The 20,463-nt window shown below is 42.9% G+C and overlaps 2 protein-coding genes across 3 annotated transcripts; one reads left to right on the top strand and one right to left on the bottom strand.

The window, feature by feature from the left end:
* The first annotated feature begins 5,215 nt into the window (after nucleotides 1-5,215).
* On the top strand, nucleotides 5,216-9,722 carry LOC118937721 (protein ANKUB1-like). Of its 2 annotated transcripts, XR_005035123.1 has the most exons (3): nucleotides 5,216-5,987; nucleotides 6,404-7,327; nucleotides 8,336-9,722. XR_005035123.1 is itself a non-coding variant. In XM_036938158.1 (2 exons), the coding sequence occupies exons 1-2, from the start codon at nucleotides 5,830-5,832 to the stop codon at nucleotides 6,972-6,974; spliced, it is 729 nt and encodes a 242-aa protein (XP_036794053.1). In that variant the 5' UTR covers nucleotides 5,216-5,829; the 3' UTR covers nucleotides 6,975-7,779. The 2 variants fall into 2 exon arrangements, 1 of the variants encoding a protein (XP_036794053.1); XM_036938158.1 differs by lacking the exon at nucleotides 8,336-9,722 and having other exon boundaries at nucleotides 6,404-7,779.
* A 1,233-nt stretch (nucleotides 9,723-10,955) lies between these two features.
* Nucleotides 10,956-18,558, bottom strand: LOC118937370. The gene is made up of 7 exons (XM_036935940.1): nucleotides 17,902-18,558; nucleotides 17,585-17,703; nucleotides 17,332-17,368; nucleotides 16,800-17,200; nucleotides 11,738-15,335; nucleotides 11,490-11,577; nucleotides 10,956-11,148 (listed from the first exon to the last, which is right to left on the bottom strand). Exons 1-7 carry the CDS (start codon nucleotides 18,007-18,009, stop codon nucleotides 10,970-10,972), a joined length of 4,530 nt encoding a protein of 1,509 aa, XP_036791835.1. The 5' UTR covers nucleotides 18,010-18,558; the 3' UTR covers nucleotides 10,956-10,969.
* Between the last annotated feature and the right edge of the window lie 1,905 nt (nucleotides 18,559-20,463).

The raw sequence follows: 20,463 nt of genomic DNA, 5'->3' as shown, positions 1-20,463 counted from the left end.
ACGTGATGGGGCGATGGTACTTACAGTAGGAGACATGTGATGGGGCGATAGTACTTACAGTAGGAGACATGGTTATGTGATGGGGTGATAGTACCTACAGTAGGAGATATGGTTATGTGATGGGGCGATAGTACTTACAGTAGGAGACATGTGATGGGGCGATAGTACTTACAGTAGGAGACATGGTTATGTGATGGGGCGATAGTACTTACAGTAGGAGACGTGTGATGGGGCGATAGTACTTACAGTAGGAGACATGTGATGGGGCGATAGTACTTACAGTAGGAGACAGCCACGCCAGCAGTGCTTTGTCAACATTGTCCCATCACGCACTAGTGACTCCTGTGGCGGGCCAGGCGCCGTGCACGCAGCAGTGCCCGCTGACACGGCTGGCTTCCAGGTTAAGCGGGCATGGTGTCATGAAGCAGTGTGGCTTGGCTGGGTTGTGTTTCGGAGGACGCACGGCTCTTGGCTCTCGCCTCTCCCAAGTCCATATGGGAGTTGTAGCAATGGGACAAGACTGTAACTACCAATTGGATACCACTAAATTGGAGAAGAAAAAAAAGAAGTCACCTTGGGGGTTTGTGGTATATGGCCAATATACCTCCACGTTGCGTTGTGCCTAAGAACAGCCCTTGGCCGTGGTATATTGGCCATATACCACACCTCCTTGGGCCTTATTTCTTAATTGTACACATTTGGACACTTTTACAATTATTGTATGGTAAACATTGACATCTGCCTGGGTGGAACACCCTCCATAATGGGTGTCTGTGTGGGACACCCTCCATTACGGCTCCATCAGTGCTGAGCCCTCTCACTCTGATTGTATGGGACACTCAATTACGGCTCCTTGTGTTTCCAATCTTCTTCCTCTGGCAGGATTACTTCCACGTGCAACTGTCAGACGACAAGCAGGTGAGGCACTTCCTGGAGCTGAGCTATGCTGGTGCCATCCTTCGGGACAGCTGGGTCCTGACAGACGTTGGCATCACCCCTAGCAGTGCCATCTGCTGCCTGCTGAAGGTACCAGCCGAACACCTAGCTGTTTCTACCCGTGCTTGAAAATGCATATCAAAGTGAGCTGGCTATTGCTTGAAACAGCTTCATACTATCATTAGCATAAAGTGTTTCAGATATAGTGTGGTAATATATAGTATGGTTATATAGTATGGTTAAATAGTATGGTTATGTAGTATGATTATATATATTATGGTGATATAGTGTGGTAATATATAGTATGGTTATATAGTATGATTATATAGTATGATTATATAGTATGATTAGGTATGATTAGGTGATTTAGTTCATTCAAACAGGTGCCATTAATACAGGTAACGAGTGGAGGACAGAGGAGCCTCTTAAAGAAGAAGTTACAGGTCTGTGAGAGCCAGAAATGTTGCTTGTTTGTAGGTGACCAAATACTTATTTTCCACCATAATTTGCAAATAAATTCATTAAAAATCCTACAATGTGATTTTTCTGGATTTTTTTTCTTTCTCATTTTGTCTGTCATAGTTGAAGTGTACCTATGATGAAAATTACAGGCCTCTCTCATCTTTTTAAGTGGGAGAACTTGCACAATTGGTGGCTGACTAAATACTTTTTTGCCCCACTGTATAGTGTGGTGGTATATAGTATGGCGATATATAGTATGTTGAGGTCACCCTGCTTGAGACTTAAAGTAATATTGCCCTTGCTCAACCAAGACCATGGTTATGGTAGAATATTTGGTTAGTAAGGACACTGCTTTATACCGAGACCATGGTTATGGTAGAGTGATTGATTAGTAAGAACACTGCTTCGTGAGTGTGAAGTGTTGTTGTACAGAGGTCCCTGGGTACATGTCCAGAGCCAGACAGGGACAGAACTCACTCTGTTCCACAAAGTTCTGTGGAAGATTTGCTAACAGAGGAGAGTGGTTATGTATCTAAGTACAAATTTAACCATCAGAATAATGTTTATTTGTGTTCCTTACTCCTTACTTACACATCCCATCATTGACATAGTCAAAGCCAGACCTTCTGTCTGTCTCTCCTTCTTGCTGGTTGACTAGAGTGGAAATCTATAGTATTGTATGGTTGACCTGGGATAGAGCTGAAATGTGGCCCGATGTAGTGTTGCCTTTGTACCAAACACCCTTACAGTCATAAACCTTTTCCCCATGTAATCGCCTCAACCTCAGTCTGGTGTTCGCTAACAGTATCTGAAGAGTCTGTATACCCAGTGGTGTATAGTACAGTAGAGCACAGCAGACTACAGTAAAGTACAGCAGACATAGTACAGCAGAGTACAGTAGAGTACAGTAGAGCACAGCAGACTACAGTAGAGTACAGTAGAGCACAGCAGAGTACAGTAGAGTACAGTAGAGCACAGCAGAGTACAGCAGAGTACAGCAGACAGAGTACAGCAGAGTACAGTAGAGCACAGCAGAGTACAGCAGACAGAGTGCAGTAGAGTACAGTAGAGCACAGCAGAGTACAGCAGAGTACAGCAGACAGAGTGCAGTAGAGTACAGTAGAGTACAGCAGAGTACAGCAGACAGAGCACAGCAGAGTACAGTAGAGTACAGCAGAGTACAGTAGAGCACAGCAGGCCGTATAGTAGGAGAAGAAGAGGCCCTTTCATTGGTTCATTGAAATACATATTCATATATTTATATATTCTTGACCCAGAAAATATAAAAAACTATCGGCCTATATCGAATCTTCCATTCCTCTCAAACATTTTAGAAAAGGCTGTTGCGCAACAACTCACTGCCTTCCTGAAGACAAACAATGTATACGAAATGCTTCAGTCTGGTTTTAGACCCCATCATAGCACTGAGACGGCACTTGTGAAGGTGGTAAATGACATTTTAATGGCATCGGACCGAGGCTCTGCATCTGTCCTCGTGCTCCTAGACCTTAGTGCTGCTTTTGATACCATCGATCACCACATTCTTTTGGAGAGATTGGAAACCCAAATTGGTCTACACGGACAAGTTCTGGCCTGGTTTAGATCTTATCTGTCGGAAAGATATCAGTTTGTCTCTGTGAATGGTTTGTCCTCTGACAAATCAACTGTAAATTTCGGTGTTCCTCAAGGTTCCGTTTTAGGACCACTATTGTTTTCACTATATATTTTACCTCTTGGGGATGTTATTCGAAAACATAATGTTAACTTTCACTGCTATGCGGATGACACACAACTGTACATTTCAATTAAACATGGTGAAGCCCCAAAATTGCCCTTGCTAGAAGAATGTGTTTCAGACATAAGGAAGTGGATGGCTGCAAACTTTCTACTTTTAAACTCGGACAAAACAGAGATACTTGTTCTAGGTCCCAAGAAACAAAGAGATCTTCTGTTGAATCTGACAATTAATCTTAATGGTTGTACAGTCGTCTCAAATAAAACTGTGAAGGACCTCTGCGTTACTCTGGACCCTGATCTCTCTTTTGAAGAACATATCAAGACCATTTCAAGGACTGCTTTTTTCCATCTACGTAACATTGCAAAAATCAGAAACTTTCTGTCCAAAAATGATGCAGAAAAATTAATCCATGCTTTTGTCACTTCTAGGTTAGACTACTGCAATGCTCTACTTTCCGGCTACCCGGATAAAGCACTAAATAAACTTCAGTTAGTGCTAAATACGGCTGCTAGAATCCTGACTAGAACCAAAAAAAAAAAAAAATGTGATCATATTACTCCAGTGCTAGCCTCTCTACACTGGCTTCCTGTCAAAGCAAGGGCTGATTTCAAGGTTTTACTGCTAACCTACAAAGCATTACATGGGCTTGCTCCTACCTATCTCTCTGATTTGGTCCTGCCGTACATACCTACACGTACGCTACGGTCACAAGACGCAGGCCTCCTAATTGTCCCTAGAATTTTTAAGCAAACAGCTGGAGGCAGAGCTTTCTCCTATAGAGCTCCATTTTTATGGAACTTTCTGCCTACCCATGTCAGAGACGCAAACTCGGTCTCAACCTTTAAGTCTCTACTGAAGACTCATCTCTTCAGTGGGTCATATGATTGAGTGTAGTCTGGCCCAGGAGTGGGAGGGTGAACGGAAAGGCTCTGGAGCAACGAACCGCCCTTGCTGTCTCTGCCTGGCCGGTTCCCCTCTTTCCACTGGGATTCTCTGCCTCTAACCCTATTACAGGGGCTGAGTCACTGGCTTTACTGGGGCTCTCTCATGCCGTCCCTGGAGGGGGTGCGTCACCTGAGTGGGTTGAGTCACTGATGTGGTCATCCTGTCTGGGTTGGCGCCCCCCCCCCCCCCCCCTTGGGTTGTGCCGTGGCGGAGGTCTTTGTGGGCTATACTCAGCCTTGTCTCAGGATGGTAAGTTGGTGGTTGAAGATATCCCTCTAGTGGTGTGGGGGCTGTGCTTTGGCAAAGTGGGTGGGGTTATATCCTTCCTGTTTGGCCCTGTCCGGGGGTGTCCTCGGAATGGGCCACAGTGTCTCCTGACCCCTCCTGTCTCAGCCTCTAGTATTTATGCTGCAGTAGTTTATGTGTCGGGGGGCTAGGGTCAGTTTGTTATATCTGGAGTACTTCTCCTGTCCTATTCGGTGTCCTGTGTGAATCTAAGTGTGCGTTCTCTAATTCTCTCCTTCTCTCTTTCTCTCTCTCGGAGGACCTGAGCCCTAGGACCATGCCCCAGGACTACCTGACATGATGACTCCTTGCTGTCTCCAGTCCACCTGGCTGTGCTGCTGCTCCAGTTTCAACTGTTCTGCCTTATTATTATTCGACCATGCTGGTCATTTATGAACATTTGAACATCTTGGCCATGTTCTGTTATAATCTCCACCCGGCACAGCCAGAAGAGGACTGGCCATCCCACATATGCTCTCTCTAATTCTCTCTTTCTTTCTCTCTCTCGGAGGACCTGAGCCCTAGGACCATGCCCCAGGAATACCTGACATGATGACTCCTTGCTGTCCCCAGTCCACCTGACTGTGCTACTGCTCCAGTTTCAACTATTCTGCCTTATTATTATTCGACCATGCTGGTCATTTATGAACATTTGAACATCTTGACCATGTTTTGTTATAATCTCCACCCGGCACAGCCTGGTGGAGATTATAACAAAACATGGTCAAGATGTTCAAATGTTCATAAAGAGGAAGAGGACTGGCCACCCCACATAGCCTGGTTCCTCTCTAGGTTTCTTCCTAGGTTTTGGCCTTTCTAGGGAGTTTTTCCTAGCCACCGTGCTTCTACACCTGCATTGCTTGCTGTTTGGGGTTTTAGGCTGGGTTTCTGTACAGCACTTTGAGATATCAGCTGATGTACGAAGGGCTATATAAATACATTTGATTTGATTTGATATTCATAATATTTCAGTTAACAATTTAATCAGCACCCAGATTAGTCTTCAATTTAATTTTCACCCAGATTAGTGTTCAATTTAATCTGCACCCAGATTAGTGTTCAATGTGATAGAACAAAACTCAGTACAGCACATTAATTAGAAAATGTTGTTACAAATTTGAGCCACGAGATGGTGGTAGATTATAAATTTAAATAGCATGGACCTTTGATTTGTCTCTGGATAGAAATGACCCTTGGGCACAGATCTAGGATCAGTTTACTCTCACCAAATCCTAACCTTTACCATTAGCAGTAAAAACACAAACCAGACCTAAGATCAGTGCAAAGGAGCCACTTCATCTTACCCCTGTAATTATATGACTCCTAACTTATATATACTGAGTGTACCACGCCATTGACCTGGGTATGGCCTTCCTTGTGCAGTAGATCAATGGTCCTCTGGCTCAACACCTTATGGATGTAACATAGAGACAAATGGACTGTATGGAACACATTCTTGGTTCATGGAAACCAGGAGGACAACCTGCATGTGTCTCTGTCTCCCAGGGGCTACTCTACGGTTGGACACCTGGGATGGGTGGGCGGAGTTCCTCAGAGGCTGCTTCCTGGGACACAGACTGACCGTCCAACGACACCTGTCTAGGGAGAGACCTGTGATGAGGTCAGAATACACATCTACACACTGAACTGTATGATAGACTTACTATCAACAGTGATGGTACTGAACCTTTATATAGCTTACAATGATAGTACTGACCCTGTATATAGCTTACAATGATAGTACTGACCCTGTATATAGCTTACAATGATAGTACTGACCCTGTATATAGCTTACAATAATGGTACTGACCCTGTATTTAGCTTACAATGATAGTACTGACCCTGTATATAGCTTATATTCTCGTGTTTTTTTCCTTCATATGTTTTTTCTCTTACCCTGATATTTAATACTGCATTGTGGGAAAGAGCTTGCAAGTAAGCATTTTACTGTACTGTTTTATAACCCACTGTATCTTGTGAACTTGACAAAAAAAACTTGAAACGTGTTATAAATACATTGATTCTGTATTATTCCAGGTTCCAGCTCCGGGTGGCACTCTACATCGCTGGTTCTCTGGGCCACCTGGACCTGGCCGGCTGGCTGCTGGAGAGGGGGGTGCGTGTCATTGAGCCGGTGGGGGTTCACCCTTACCGTGAGTGGTGCCACCAGACGGCCCACCCCGACGTCGCCAAGTGTCCCGCTGTTGCCTCCATCGAGCGCGGCCAGCTCACCATCCTCAAACTCTGTATCGCCAGCAGCGTTCTGACCCTTGCCTGTCAGGATCCCCAGGGTCGTGACCCCCTGAGGATCGCCCTTCAGTACGGCCACAGGGAGTGTGTGAGTCACCTGGCCACCAAGCTGTGCTCTGTGGTGGTCCTCCCAGGTATGGCCCTGCCCATGCGGACATACCTCCAGATAAAGGGCTGGGTGAGGCTGGGGCAGAGGAGGGCAGCATCCAGGCACTGCATGGGCCTTAACAGGGCTCCGTTCAGGACCAGGGTGGGCGACACGGTCCTGGTGGACGGCTTCACCCTCCCCAAGATGTCCTCCAAGCCCAGGAGGAGTGAGGCCAAGGCGGGTATCAGGGTGATGTCCACAGCCTCTTGACGTTTGACCCCCATCAACTGCCCATCTCATGTAACCTGCCCGCTCCGCGCCCTGGCATCCCAGGATAAACCTCTTCAACTACCGAAGCAACACCCTGTGGCCACGAGGGATGAAAGAGAGAAGAAGAGGGGATGTGGAGGGAAGGGATGTGAGGAGGATGAGAGTGGGGATCAGAACAGCAACCAATGGAGGAGCAGAGTCCCGCTCCTGCCCATTTCCAGAGACACCAATCTCAGACCTGTGTTTGCCTCACCAAACTCCGCCCAGATCCTCACCACCTCACTGGAGGCCTTTTCTCTCCACTGCGACCGCACACCCAGAGAAAACGCCATATACTGTTTGGCCTTGGCCAGGTTAGTCCGAGTTTAAATGACAGCTACGGTGAATATGAATATTTCTCTGGAGGTTTCTTATGAAAGGTGTGAATACTGTCAGAAGAAGCCTCCTATAATCAGTGGGGGGGGGGGAACACATGTAAAAGCTGTTTACACACTTTTTATTTTATTTTGTGCAAGCATTTACCCACCTTTTGTGGAAGATGCATTGAAAGTAGAGGGAGCGTTATTTCTTTAATCCTGAACGGCAATCAGCATTTACCAGTCAATGGTTTTACCACTACATCACTGCCTATGATATAGCCTTATCCTCCCTGAATAGATTTCAGTACAAACAAATCATGAGCCAACCATCATGCTTAGAAGGTACATAGTCAAATCAAATCAAATCAAACTTTATTTGTCACATGCTCTGAATACAACAAGTGTAGATCTTTCCGTGAAATACTTTACTTACAAGCCCTTAACAAACAGTGCAGTTCAAGAAGAGTTGAAGAGAATATTTACCCAATAAACTAAAGTAACAAATAATAAAACAGTTGAACTTGTCCAGTGGCCATTTGATTAATTGTTCAGCAGTCTTATGACTTGGGGTTAGAAGCTGTTATTGGTTTACCCTAACAAGTCCTGAAACAAATCATGAGCCAACTATCATGCTTAGAAGGTATATAGTGTCAGTCTTATTGGTTCACCCTAACAAGTTGTTTCAGTATGGGGAGAGGATAGAATGTAAGGGCGCTTCATTAATGTATTGAAGCCATTACATATACAGTATTTCACAATGCTAGGACACAGATTTGGTCTCCTAACCTTGTTCTGGTTGATTGACTCTCTAACAGTGCCTTCACACAGATACCATGTTTGCAGCAGCTGAATGTAGCGCGGACTCTGTCCAGGAGGAGTGCTCAGCACATTGGGTAGACACCAGGATCCTGGTCATTAGGCAGATTAAACATACTGAAACAAGGAGGGACAACCTGAAATTGTCCAAAAAGGAACTCTTATTTGAGTTTTTATTTTTTACAGTGAACAAGATGAGACTTTGGAACGGATGATGCCTGAAACAATGCGGACAACTTAGAATTTCGTTCCTTTGGATGAGTTTTATAGATATAGTCAGTACTGTGTTTGATTTGTGTGCAGAAAGTTTACAACGGCAGGCAGTGGATTCTCAGTCATTCCTCTCAAGGAACAAAAAACGTATCATATTTCACTGGCTATTTGTAGTAGCCAAATGTGAATGGAATTATTATTATTCTACAATCATTCAGTTGACTGAATGTGACTGTGGTTGTGCTGTATGTGACTATGTGGTTGTACTGAATGTGACTATGTGATTGTACTGAATGTGACTATGTGATTGTACTGAATGTGACTATGTGATTGTACTGAATGTGACTATGTGGTTGTGCTGTATGTGATTGTACTGAATGTGATAGTAAGTGTTTGACATGGGTCTAATTGAGCCCCCCCCCCCCCCCCACACACTTAACACTAGTTTTTATCCATAGAAATCCTCACTTGCTGATGAAGACCTATAGTGGTTGAAATCAATGTAAAATACAGTATGAACACTGCTGCCTTAAAACTCTTTTATTAAAATGTGGATCATTATTGCTTAAATGAGTCTGTGCAGTGTCAAAATAATACATACTGTATTTCACATAGAGTATTCGACAAACTCTTTATTTACGTTACAAAACTGACAACTACTGTGACGATGTGTTAGCACAGCATGTGTCATCATTCCCCTGCAGTGTGTGGATTTACACAGCAACATAGCAGACAGCTTAAATAGTTTATTTTTATTTAACCTTTATTTCACTAGACAAGTCAGTTAAGAACAAATTCTTATTTACAATGATGGCCAAACCCGGACGACGTTGGGCCAATTATGCGGCACAATATGGGACTCCCAATCACTTGGGAGTGGGAAGGATACCAAATCCAATATCACACACTTCTTCCTTAGTATTCTGAGAACTGTCAGATAGCTGTGAGAGCTATGAGTGGATCGTGGACCCATGCATAAATGATAACTTTGCTGTAACTCAGTGGGGCAAGTAGAACATCCGGGTTAGTGTATGTGCATTATCTGGACAGTTGATTGCCTTTGTCTCAAAGCCTTTCCATTTCTGGGGTATTGAAGAAGCTTCTGATCTCAACCTTGTTGACAGGTAAGAAACACTTGGTTAGTGTATGTGTCTTATCCAATGGGTTGTCAGGTGAACGTTGAAGATGCTTCTTGGAGGTGATCTAATGATGTCATTGAATCGCTGTCATTGAGTTGCTCACTGGACAAGACAATTATTCACTGAAAATTAAATCTGTCTTTCATTTCACTTATGTTGATACTTGATTGGCTATTTGCTGTCTTTTGAAAATACAAAAATAAATATAACTGTTTTATGAAGCACTTGTAGACATTCATTGTTTTCAAAATCATATTTTCAGCAAAACAGATACATACGTTTACAATATGACATCAAATAAAAATAAAGCAAGTGGTATGTAAATGATTGGCAAAAGGCTCCAACCACCCAAGTCATAGACTGTTCACTCTGCTACCACACGGCAAGCGATACGAGAGCACGAAGTCTGGGACAAAAGGCTCCTTAACAGCTTCTACCCCCAAGCCATTAGACTGCTGAACAGCTTCTACCTCCAAGCCATTAGACTGCTGAACAGCTTCTACCCCCAAGTTATTAGACTGCTGAACAGCTTCCACCCCCAAGCCATTAGACTGCTGAACAGCTTCTACCTCCAAGCCATTAGACTGCTGAACAGCTTCTACCCCCAAGTCATTAGACTGCTGAACAGCTTTTACCCCAAAGTCATTAGACTGCTGAACAGCTTCTACAAAGTCATTAGACTGCTGAACAGCTTCTACCCCCAAGTCATTAGACTTCTGAACAGCTTCTACCCCCAAGTCATTAGACTGCTGAACAGCTTCTACCCCCAAGTCATTAGACTGCTGAACAGCTTCTACCCCCAAGTCATTAGACTGCTGAACAGCTTCTACCCCCAAGTCATTAGACTGCTGAACAGCTTCTACCCCCAAGTCATTAGACTGCTGAACAGCTTCTACCCTCAAGTCATTAGACTGCTGAACAGCTTCTACCCCCAAGTCATTAGACTGCTGAACAGCTTCTACCCCCAAGTCATCAGACTGCTGAACAGCTTCTACCCCCAAGTCATTAGACTGCTGAACGTTAATTAAATGGTCACCTGCACTATTTGCATTGACCCCCTTTGTTATTGATGTATTTTTCTAATTGTTTTCCAATGACTCTCTTGAATTGGCTCGATGCACACTCACTACACTCTACCCACACATTCACTGACCGACTTTCACACTAGCTGCTGCTACTGTGTTTATTATCTATCCTGATTGCCTAGTCACTTTTACCCTTACCTACATGTACATACTGTATTACCTCAACTACCTCGCACCCATGCACATTGACTCGGTACTGGTACTCCTTGTATATAGCCTTGTTATTGTGTTACTATTTAGAAAATATTTTCTTAATTTTTAACTCTGCATTGTTGGGAATGGGCTCGTAATAAAGCATCTCACAGTTGTTTTCGGTGTATGTGACCAATACGATTAGATTCTCATCTGAACTAATGAATGCTCTCGTTGTTATAATGAGGAATTTATTTAAATAATTTGGTTTTCCTTGAAGATTTGAATGTGCTGAGAAAGCCTTTCGTGATGGATCTAGACAATCTGGTGAAAAGGGAGGGTTTGCGACTCTTCTCTTCAAGTGGGAAGGACGATGCGATATCATAAATTCCCTCTGGAGAAAAGGAGCCATGAGATGTTGTCATCGTCTCTGCAACGAAAGACCATCCAGCATGCCATCAATTTACATTTTTACTCATTTATCAGACACTCTTATTCAGAGAGACTTACAAGGAGCAATTAGGATTTGGTGCCTTGCTCAAGAGCACATTGACAGATTTTGCCTAGTGAACTCAGGGATTCTGAACCAGCAACCTATCGGTTACTGGCCCAACCTCTTAACCCACTAGGCTACCACCCAGCCCACAGTACAGTATGTCATAGGTAACAACTCAGAGGAGTACAATGTCTTTCCAAATGAATTAGTGTAATGGTAAAGGGATAATGTCTCAGTCTTGACTGAGCAGCAGCCTAAACAGCAGCAGGGCTTACCTGTAAAGTACACAGTAGGGGAAATGTTCTGAGGCTGGTACTCCAGAGACTCTTGAGGACAGAGGTTCTTACTAACTTTCTTGGAACCCTGGTTGGTGGGAAAAGGCACATTAAAACAAACTGAAATGTTTTCGATATCTTAAAGTACAGCATATCAACTGCAAAGAAGCAGTGCAATGCCATGACACAAAGAATCATATAAAAGGTCAACAGCAGTGTTATTCATGAAAGATGTATGTGTACTATACCTTTGTATTGAAGGTGAGGACCTGCTCTCCAGTACTGCTGATGGTATCCCTTTCCAAATCAAACACGCCTTCTACAATGTCACTGGTGGCCACGCTGGTAGCGGACTCAAAATAACATTTAGCAGTGGCTTTGGTGATCATTTGAAGAATGACCATGCAAGTAGAAGTCTTTGGATCGTTCTGGACTGAAACATCAAAGTTTATGTTTTCATACTCATCTGACCACTGTCTCAGGAAGCACTTCACTGTCTCTTCAGCAAATATCTGGAGAAGCTGAGAGGAGAGCTCCTTGGATATGGCACATTGTTCATTTCCCCATTTCAGCCTTGAAAGAATGGAGTCTGAAGCACTTTTGGCTGCTTCCAATGTTAAGACCTGTGGAGTGCTGTGGCTGTCCTGAAGGGCTATCACTTTATCCACCAATTCATGGCTGAAAATGTGGATGGTCCAAGTGGAAATGATTTTTCTCAATTTCCTAACAGCAGATCGGAGGTTGTCAGGATGAGAAGCACCCTGTCCATTTTCCTGTGTGTTCTCAACACTTTCCACCATAATGTCCACTACCACCCCAGCAGCTTGCCTGACTTTGTCCACAAAGGTTACAGGAAGTAAGTCCTCTGTGTGAAAGAAGTCCTCAATGATTGTGTTTCTAACAATGGGAAAGTCAATCTGAGCAGGAAACTCAGTGGGGATGGGAGTCCCGGGTAAAGCAAAGTGCCATTTCGACTGCCTTAATTTTGAAGTAGGTGTTAGAGAGATGGAGGAGCGTGAAGAGGTATTTCTTGTATTTTGGCTGTCAGCACTCCTACAACGGATCGTGTCAATATCCTCCAGCATGGATCCTGAGAGCTCAGTGGTTTTAGGTAGTAATTTGTGCGGAATGTCCACACAGGCATCGTTTCCACCAGGTGTAACACTGCTCTGGTTGACCTCAAGATGGCCGAGACTTGCTCTTTGTGATGCAGGACTGCTTTGATATGTAAAGATTTGGATTGAACCAAGTGTTGTGTCTGATCTTTGAAGATCTTTTCTGAGAAACTCCGTAATCTTACTTTGCAGACTGTAGTAGATGTTACGAGCAACAGACCAGATTCTTTTCTCAGAAACCTGTCCAGTGGTGAGCAGGGAGGTTCCAGATACCATGTCAGATGATTGGGTGGTCTGGGTGAGCTCCTGCTGGTCTTTCACCATGGTTTGTATAATATCAGTAGATGTGGTGGATGTAGATACAGACTGGAGGTACTTATCTGTTGTACCTTCCTCCACAATGTTAAATGATCTAGAGAGAACCTCACTCACTCCTTTCTCAGCTTTGGTTTGGAACTCATGACTAGAGAGTTTTTGGAGGCTCTTTGTTGAAAGACTGTGGGAAGATGCAATGCCTTTGGAGGCAGCCGTGCTGCAATCTAGACTTACTGGAGAGGTTCGCTCAGGAGAACCTTGGAGACGTTCAAACATGTCTTCACATGGTGTTGGGGACCTTGACAAGGAGATGTCCTTCAGCTGAGACAGAACACCACCTACCAACATGTTGACCTCAAGGGACATATCAGATATTTTCTTTCCTACTGTGGAGAAGCAAGGTGCATTTGATGTCTGATCCTCGCATGAGGTCAAGATTGTTGAAATTACCTCTTTGGTACTATTGGTCAGTAGAACCTCGTCTGTTTCTGTCCAGAGAAGTTTTGAACTCTCGCTGACACCCCTGTGTAGAGCCACTTCAAGGTTCAAACTGTGCAAGTGAGGCACACTCTTACTAGCTTGCCTCAAGTCCTGGCTTGCCAAACCAAGGTACTCCTTAGTCCCAAGATTTCCAGAGTCCTCTGTGGGTATATGACTAGACATTCTTCTCTGCATGTCTGACCTCCGCTGGTGAATGATGAAGTCCTTTAATGTCTTCTGAATATTGTTATATAAACTAGTGGTAGCAGACCAGATCCTACTCTGTAGCTTTTGTGCATTTTCCTGGAGGTCAGGTTCTCTCTCCTCTACTTCTGCAGGTTGCGCCAAGCTCTGCAGGTCTTCCACAAATGTGTCAATGATGCCAAAGGCAGCAGAATCCGCACAAATATCCTTTGACCATGTGTACTGGTTTTGAATGGAACAAGACCTGGAATAAGCAGGCTGTGCACTAGTTAAGCTACTGGTGGACTTTTTAACTAGGAACTCACTCACTGCTTGAGTGGCATTTCTCTTAAATTCCTCACTTGAGAGTTTTCTAATACAATCTAACAGACTGGTCAAAGAAGCTGTGGCCTTACTTCTGCTGTCCTCAATTTGACAGGGGAACTCACATACTATTGGTGATGAGGACCTGGAATGGGAGATATCCCCAAGCTGAGCCAGAACACCCTCTACAAATGTCTCTCTCTCAATAGAGAAGCCTGATCCTTTTTCTCCAACAGTGTTGTACAAGACCAGAAGCTCTGAGATGACTTCTTTGGTGCAAGTTGTCAGAAGGAGCTTGCTTTCTTCTGACTCAGTTTTTGCCCAAAGAAGTTTTGAGCTCTCACTTAGGCCTCTTTGTAAAGTAACTGCACCAGTGGACTCTGGCAACTGAGGCTCACTCTTACTGGGCCTATATTTCATGTTTAAGCAAGGAAGTGGAACTGTCTCCTTAAACTCAGCATTTGTGATGTTGTCATCAGATGTGACAATGCTCTTTAAGGCACATCGCTGAAGCTTGCTGAAATAATCTTTCAAGTTGTTTTGGACGCTGTGGTAAATGTGAACAGCAGCAGACCAGGCACTCTTCTGTTGGGGACTCTCTTCAGATTCAGCCAAGGACTTCATATCTGACACGAAAGTCTTAACAACTACTGACGCTGTTGAGCCCACTGGGTGAATTGACTCTGTCTTTACAATGCCAGACAATGTTTGACCTGATACAGCACCTGTTAACTCAGACTGAATGACTGAACTAGGAAAGCTCAAACTACTGACTTTTTTGTCAAGAACTCCACTCACTGCTTGTATTGCTGATGTTTGAAACTCCCGGCTAGAGAGTTTTTGGATGCTCTTAGATGTGAGCGTGCAGGAGGAACCAGATTCACTAATATTGTAGCTGCTCTCGTATTTGCTTATCAGGGCATCAAGATCCTCAATGAAGCCAACATGCGATGCCAAAAACGTGATCTTGTCCTTCAGATCTTCCAGCAAATTCTGTTTGTTCTCGTCAACAAAAGCCACCATTGTGTCAGAGATCATGGTCATGACTTGCCCTGTTAGACTCTTGCTCTCTTGGTCAACTTTTTCAAGTTTAGCAGCCAGCTCTCTCACCATGCTCTCAGTCACCTTGGTCTGTGAGTCTCCCCTTACCGGTGTCACTACAGAGGTTTGGCTAGCGGAGGCACTCTTAACGACCACTGATAAGGCCGACTTGACATCTTTAGCCAACTCTGCCATTACAGCAGGGGTTAGCATCATAGAGCCTGTACTTCCAGATGGAGAATTGGACATGCATGCAAGTTTGGAGAGAGAATCTTGCAGGCTGTCCTGTACACAGGTGACAAGGGTGTCCTCTGAGACACCTAAGAGGACTTGTAGCGTCTCAGAGTTGGTTGTTTTCTTCTGCACATCAGACAGAGAGGTTAGAGTCCTTGGGGAAAAAAAACGCAGAAATCATCAAAGTCAAACAAATAATATGTAAGGCTGTGATGCACATTCAGTGTGTCAAATACATCTGCACCATTGAAAACAATGAGGAAAACGCTGCTGTTTCTCTGAGAAAAAACCTTAGTGTGATGTCAGCCTAACTGCTTAATTTCTAAAGCCCAATAAAGTGTATTTTGTATAAGTCATTTGTATTGAAACTGGCCTGTAGATATCTATCTATCCTGGCAATATCTATCCTCTACAAAAATCCAAATTGCTATAAACTTCAAATACTGTAACTTCTAATAACTTCAAGGACAATCATAAATACAAGGCAGTTTGAAGAAATGTTAAAGGGAAATTTCTAAATGTTTCAACTTCATATTCATCATCTCCAGCACCACCCCAACATCAGCATATGTGAAAAACGGGCATTTCTATGTTTTGTAGTAAAAAAGAAAGAGGAAGATAAGTGTTTTCTATGACATCATCAACCAATTAGTAGGAAATGCCTACTCATAATTGGTTAAAATCACACGATGCACACTGATGATGTCATTAGAATCTAGAGCTGAGCATTTAACCAACATTTTTGTTATTTTTCGGTTTTTAAACAACTAATTGACCGACGTCGGCTCAATTATTTGAATTCCATATAGTTAATTTTTTTCTTCTTCTGTGAGCTCGATGCTCAGTTTCTGTAGAGATAAATCAGATCAAGCACGAACTATGCAATGTAGTAGGGAGTTGTAGTTTCCAACAGGCCAATATTCTACATAGTTTAGCACAGAAAATACGGCAATTAATTCCCATAATCCATTGCACGCCCACTTGCTTGTCCACTCTGTGTGGAGCAGATACGGAAACCTCATTAACTGAGACGGAGAGACGAGAGAATGCATGAGAGAGATAAAAAGCAGTTGCGTTGCGAGGATTCTCTACCTGGAAATACATGATCTAAGTGATTGACAGTTGGTGTTCAGCGGTCATAAAAGTAGGTCTTATTTACTTAGAAGAACTACTAAAATAGTGATTTTGTCAGACAGAATAAGCAGCAGCTCTATAGAGATGAGTTGATGACTTGGAATGAAATAATAAAGTCATCAAATAAATATTTTATATGAGAAAGTAAATGATGGTTGATAAGTCATAAACAGTAATGGACAGTCACTACCATCATGGGACTTTTATTCATTGTTTTATTATGTGTTGTTACAGCATTCAACACACATAATCCATAGTGCATTCAATGTCTAAAAAAAGTATTGAAATCCAAAACCGTGATTATTTTTTAAATATTTGAATGGAAACCAAACCAACCTCAAAAAGCACTAATTTCTCAGCACTATTGGAAACAGTTACGTCCCTCTATATTTTTTTTACTACAAAGCATGGAAATGTGTAATTTTCACATATGGTGATGCTGGAGATGAATACGAAGTTGTTAAATTTCCCTTTAAGAACATACCTCATGGCCCCCTTGGGCAGGTAGCTTCCACTGCCCAGACTGCCCTTAGTCAGGTAAATCTCCTTGAACTTAAGTTGTGATTCCTGTTCTTGTTCCTCTTCCTGCTCCATACAGTTGGAGGAAGGGTAGGGAGTCGGGATGCGAAAGCTATTGTAAGACTTTCGACTGCCTGGCCTCTTAGGTACACCAGCCTCAGTAAATCTCACGCGGGACTTGGTGTTAGTCTTATCGTCTAACAGACTGGTGAGTGACGCTGTGAGAGATCTCTGTGACAATGGAGAAGAGGCAGCATCTTGGATGCCCAGTAGTTCGTAAAGACCTGGGATGATGATCTGCATCAGCTTGTCCGATAAAAACTGGACAATCCTCAGACACAAGCCGGCAAGCTGTTGTTTTGTCAGCTGTATTCCAGAAACAGAAGAAGTGTTTTAAAATGTTGCATAGTGCGTCTTTCAAAAGCTTATGAACAAGGTTAAACATTAGGCAGAGTTTTCATGGTAATCTGATTAAATAGTCAGTAACATGATCTTACCGGGTCAAACATGCCCTCACGAATCCCCCTCCATTGCCTGAAAACAATATTGTTATAAATGTTGTCATATCAGGATGCGTGGCAGAATAGTTTTTATTTAATTATTTGCCTGATCGTGCTTTGTGTCAGTTGTTTTGGCAAAATTGCAATGTGACAACTTTTCTAGCACTGAACATTTTTTTCAGATTGATCAGTTTCTAATTTGATCCTATTTCCTTGAAGGTGTGATAGTACCAAAGAAAACAGAACATACTTCTCAGTTAGGTTTTGAAGGAAGTCCATAAGTGTCAGATGTTCCACATTGTTGAGCTTTCCCTCTTCTGTGGTTTCCATCACTGAGGTTGCTCTGCTCCTGGTAGAATTGCTCTGCTCCTGGTAGAAATGTAATTATATTGCAAATAATCAAACTTAATTAACAGCACATATCATACTGAAATAATTATTAACTGTTAAAGAGGGGAGGAGCATTGGCAACGTTGGGCCAATTAAACAACTGCAACACAACAGAGATGGTTGTGGTACGTCAACATTGCCAATGATAGCATCACTGAAATGACAAGGTCAACTTACCATCTCATTGACAGCTTCAGAGGTCAGGTGGTCATCCATCACACAGACAGGCAGGTCTAGAGACTGGGACATGGCTCTATGGTCATAACCAGGAGAGAATGGAAACATCAGAGCAGTCCCAATGGCAGAATCTAACCACTGTCTTCATGTCAAAGACTCACTCACTCATTTGCTTTGTCAAACCTACCCCTTAGAATGACTTCGATATTAAAAACCCAGGCTTTCCTAAAATGTTTACCTCAGCCAGTCTAGAACCCAGGTGTGTCTACAAAACACATGTACTCCTCCATAAGGTTCATGGCTTGCCTATTGTTTTATCCCAGTACAAGAGGGGCAACTGGATTCAGGATTAAACACAAGCAGTCTTTAAGGTATATCTTATTACAGTTTAGGCCTACCTTATTATTTTCTTCCATCTGGCAATATCATTTTAAGGAATGAAATCTGTTTTGTTGCTAGTATTATTAGTAACTGTAGGAAAATACAGCTGTAAAGTACAAGAATCAGCTACTTTCTGAAGGGAAGCCAAGCTCATAAGCAATTTAGAACCTACAGACAATTATGACAAAGTTGGAACGCATGAATGCGTCACAAACGCCTTGTGGTCACATGTTATTTTAGGGCGTGGCTCCGCATTCGTGACCGGTTCTCATATTTATTTTTCCCGGTATCCGTTAGTGCTGGAATTTGCGATTAATACTTTTCTCATGCCGAAACCGGATTAAATAAATACCGGAAGTTAAATGACAAAAAATATGATATTCGCAATGTCATTAAGCAACAACAACAACAAAAACATAAATAGCTACTACAATTTCTAAACATGATTTTGTCATCAGTTCAGTACCATTTGTTTGATTTTGTGGACCCACGACTAGACTTTATCCATGTTAGTTAGTTGCTAGCGATGCTAGTCAGCATAGGCTGCTACGTGATAAACAGTTCGCGTTAGCGAATTAGCTACCTAGCTACCCAGCCTAACAAGCTGTCAAATCCAATGGAAACCGATGCAACCCTGCTGCCAAATAAGGGCTAGCTCGATGACCCGTGGTAACAGTGGGTCCCCATGAGTTTCAAGGCTTTAATAAGTGCTATCGTGCAGAAAAAGCGAATAAAATACTGGTTGATGAGCTAGCCAAGTTAGCAAGACGGGTATGACCGTTAACAGCGTGCATGCACAAATGCATGACGACACATTGTATCTCAGTGAAGCAGGCATGCAGAACGAGATCGCCCCACCAAGCCAGATAGTAGAGGGGTACAACAACGCCGGGACACAGAGGCATAGCTCATACAATTATATTTTGTTCCAGTCAATGACAATACATGTTGAAAAATAAATACCTGCGTCAAATATATGGCATCACATGCTAGTCCAAAGATAGCTTGCATTATTTTTTTTTTTTAATCCGGGGACCACTAGATGGCCTCGTATATCCACATTTAGATCAACTGTACTTGATTTTTCATCAGTACTGTGAATGACAAGCCCACTGAATCTAGTTTAATAATCTTTATACTCAGCAGGTAGAGAGGCCTAGGTACTTCAAATCAGTGCTTAATTTGAGCAGGATCATGCCAGAACAGGATCCGGCACCGTTCCGTTCTGGACTGTTTTGTTCCGGAACCTACTTGGCCGAATCCGGTACCTCTCGTGCCATGAAAAATAATTTTCACTTTTTGCTATGTAACAATTATAATAAAAGCGATCAAAGTTCATTCGAGTTGCCTCTTCGTCAATTATCCTGCCCCCTCATCTCTCCAGAGTTGCACTTCATCATGTGTTTCCTTATAGAATCATAGCTGCATGAAGGGTTCTGGAGGAATTTTCTAAAGTTACGGAATTACTGCTGTCTGTTCAGAAATAAATTAAATCATTCAGAATAGCCTAATACGTCATGAGAAACCCTATAATTTAGCTACAAAGGACCAATGGCCCCTGTTTTTAAATAGCCTAGCTGCGGATTGTAGCCCAATAACAAAGAATAGCCTACAGTCGGGAACGCGAGGCAAATCTGTCAGTGAAAAAACAGCACGCAGACAAAACAGGCCTTTTGCAATATTTCAAATACAATCGAGGGAAAACACAGGTTGAAAAGCAATGACTCTTGCTGAAAAGATAAGACTATGCTGTAGACTACCAAAATATTTGATCAACTCCCAAACATTGTTTTACAAAACAGAGAGAGGGAGAGATAGGCTTTTGACACGAGCGCATCGACAATCTCCAGCGAGTGAGCTGCGCATCATTGGGTGAGTCAGTGAAACTGGAAAGCATTTTTAGGACTAATTTCCTCCTCATATTGTAGCCTACTATATGTTTCTCCACAAACCTAGGCCTATAGGCTATTGATGGATTCAAGACAAGGTCGTTTTTATTGATCTCAGATACTAAGTTTGTCAGTGTCAAAGTAGCCTGCCATTTCGATCATTTGTGCGGATTAAAAAAAGATAATGCCAAAGTCTCCAGTCATGTAAAATTATGTAGAATTGCACGAAATGCGGTTTTAAAAAGGCCAACACTTTCCCGGACCCTAGGCTACTAAAAATGTTCCCCATGTG

This window comes from Oncorhynchus mykiss, chromosome 1, assembly GCF_013265735.2.
Source record: "Oncorhynchus mykiss isolate Arlee chromosome 1, USDA_OmykA_1.1, whole genome shotgun sequence".
Taxonomy (NCBI): Eukaryota; Metazoa; Chordata; class Actinopteri; order Salmoniformes; family Salmonidae; genus Oncorhynchus; species Oncorhynchus mykiss.
The sequence above is the reverse complement of the archived record's forward strand: the minus strand, read 5'-3'. Positions and strand labels throughout refer to the sequence as shown.

Bases quoted from the DNA above. Each gene is read 5' to 3' on its own strand.
- LOC118937721 (XM_036938158.1), top strand. From the start codon at position 5,830: ATGGAAACCAGGAGGACAACCTGCATGTGTCTCTGTCTCCCAGGGGCT. The intron at 5,988-6,403 runs GTCAGAATACAC...GTATTATTCCAG, and splicing joins AGGGAGAGACCTGTGATGAG to GTTCCAGCTCCGGGTGGCAC.
- LOC118937370 (XM_036935940.1), bottom strand. From the start codon at position 18,009: ATGTTTCCATTCTCTCCTGGTTATGACCATAGAGCCATGTCCCAGTCT. The intron at 17,369-17,584 runs GTATGTTCTGTT...TATTGTTTTCAG, and splicing joins CTTCAAAACCTAACTGAGAA to GCAATGGAGGGGGATTCGTG. The intron at 11,578-11,737 runs GTATAGTACACA...CCCACCAACCAG, and splicing joins TCCTCACCTTCAATACAAAG to GGTTCCAAGAAAGTTAGTAA.